This window comes from Octopus bimaculoides, chromosome 3 (assembly GCF_001194135.2).
Source record: "Octopus bimaculoides isolate UCB-OBI-ISO-001 chromosome 3, ASM119413v2, whole genome shotgun sequence".
NCBI classification, from domain to species: domain Eukaryota; kingdom Metazoa; phylum Mollusca; class Cephalopoda; order Octopoda; family Octopodidae; genus Octopus; species Octopus bimaculoides.
In genome coordinates this window covers 278,602-280,512 of record NC_068983.1, presented here as the reverse complement: position 1 = coordinate 280,512, position 1,911 = coordinate 278,602, and the positions used below count along the sequence as shown (strand labels likewise).

The following is a 1,911-nucleotide window of genomic DNA, read 5'->3' as shown; positions in this document are numbered from 1 at the left end:
ACAGGGGGTTTATACCTACTGCATGAATGCACAAGCATGTGTATGTTGTGTGTGTGTGTGTGTGTGAGCAGGTGTGAGCTGGTGGAATCAGCTTGTTAGTGGGTAATATGTTACTCAATCTCCAGTAGCCATCTTGGACTTTCTTCAATCAGTTTTCTAAGCTTGAAAATCTAGGTTTCTTTTATAAGCCCACAAATCTAAGTTGTAGGGAGCTGAATCAAATTGTTATTAAATTATATATATACATATATATATATATGAGAGAGAGTGGGGGAGAGAGAGAAAGAGAAAGAGAGAGACAAAGAGAGAATAGCATGCTATAATTAATACAAAGTAAGATTTAACCAAAACTCAAAAAAAAGACAATTGTATTATTTGATCCACACATAGCAACATTTCATTTTGGAAGTCCAGTCTATACATATACACACATGCACACACAGTGAAACCAGAGTGCATATACACATACACAGGTGTGTACACTTATTTAACTGAGTAACATCACAATAAAGATCATTTGTTGCTGTCTTACCGTAACTGATACCTCCAAAAGCCACTAAGAAGGATGAATGTCGGTACATGCTGGATGTAAGATATGTAGTAGCCATACTGCACACACACACACACACACACACACACACACACACACACACACACACACACACACAAGCGATATTTGCCTTCTGTCTCTTTACAACATACACAGATTCTTGAGTGAAATTCCTGTCCAGTTTGTCCGGCTCATTAGTATTTGATGCCATCATGTAAGCCACGAAGAAGCCGGTTGTTCTTGTTAACAATGATAGCAGTAGTGCCAACACTACACCAAAGAAACACATTACATGTGATTATCAGACCAACCCCCTCCCACCCCATTAACACTGACTGTTCCTGTAAAGACAGCGCCAATAACCAAAAATAAAAGTGGACAGTGGGCCAGTAGTAACAGTGGTATCCAGTTTCTAGCACCAGACGTTCGATCCATTTATAAAAGACAATAAATAATGCTGGTCCAAAGACTGGCGGTGTTTCTTTGTCTACAAGTCCATAAATCCATTTAGTGTTTCGGTGTCAAGATAATATAGCCTTGCTACAAGTATGATAAGATGTTAATCCATCAAGACTAGCAGATCTCTTTAAATCCTTCTTCAACCACATTTTCATTTTGTCTTCACACACACTGGACATGGCCTACAAAACAAGAGAAAATAAGTGAAAAGAGCATCTTGAAATTCATTTCAATATCATTTCAAACCATTTTAACCAAGCTGCTGCAGTATGATGACCCCCAGCTATATTGATAATTACCTGTCCTAAATAACAACAACGTCAGTCTTCTACAAGAGTTACCCCACCACCAACCCAGCTATATCTCTCTCTCTTCTACACGTGAACAAAGCAACAGCCAAAGAGTTACTATGCTTCTCAATGATGTGGTTCCATGTGGCCCCTGTTGCTATCAGATATGTAGTGACCCAGTAATTGGTTCATAAAAAATCTTTAAGCAATAATACCCCTCACCCCTCTTGACCATCTTTTCAACACAGATCAATCATCATCATCATTTAACATCCATATTCCATGCTGGCATGGGTTGGACGGTTTGACTGACAATACAGGTGGCTACACCAGGCTCCAATCTGATCTGGCAATGTTTCTACAGCTGGATGCCCTTTCTAATGCCAACCACTCTGAGAGTGTAGTGAGTGCTTTTTATGTGCCACCGGCACGAGGGCCAGTCAGGCGGTACTGGCATCGGCCACACTTGAATGGTGCTTTTTACGTGTCACTAGCCCGGGACCAGTCAGATCAATGCCCATTTTATTTCTCTCTGGCCTCAAACATAATTGTTGTCTTATAGACAACAATCATGTCTCATATTTTCTTCCTTTGGTTCCGACAAAGGCAGTA

General features: G+C 40.2%; 1 protein-coding gene across 1 annotated transcript in view; it reads right to left on the bottom strand.

The window, feature by feature from the left end:
- Nucleotides 1-351: 351 nt before the first annotated feature.
- The window catches only part of LOC106884459 (cyclin-Y), a 24,098-nt gene continuing 22,538 nt past the window's right edge, over nt 352-1,911 (bottom strand). The window contains exon 8 of the mRNA XM_014935856.1: nt 352-1,191. Within this exon, the coding sequence (XP_014791342.1) occupies nt 1,072-1,191 (120 nt within the window). The 3' untranslated portion in view covers nt 352-1,071. The remainder of the gene's footprint in view (nt 1,192-1,911) is intronic.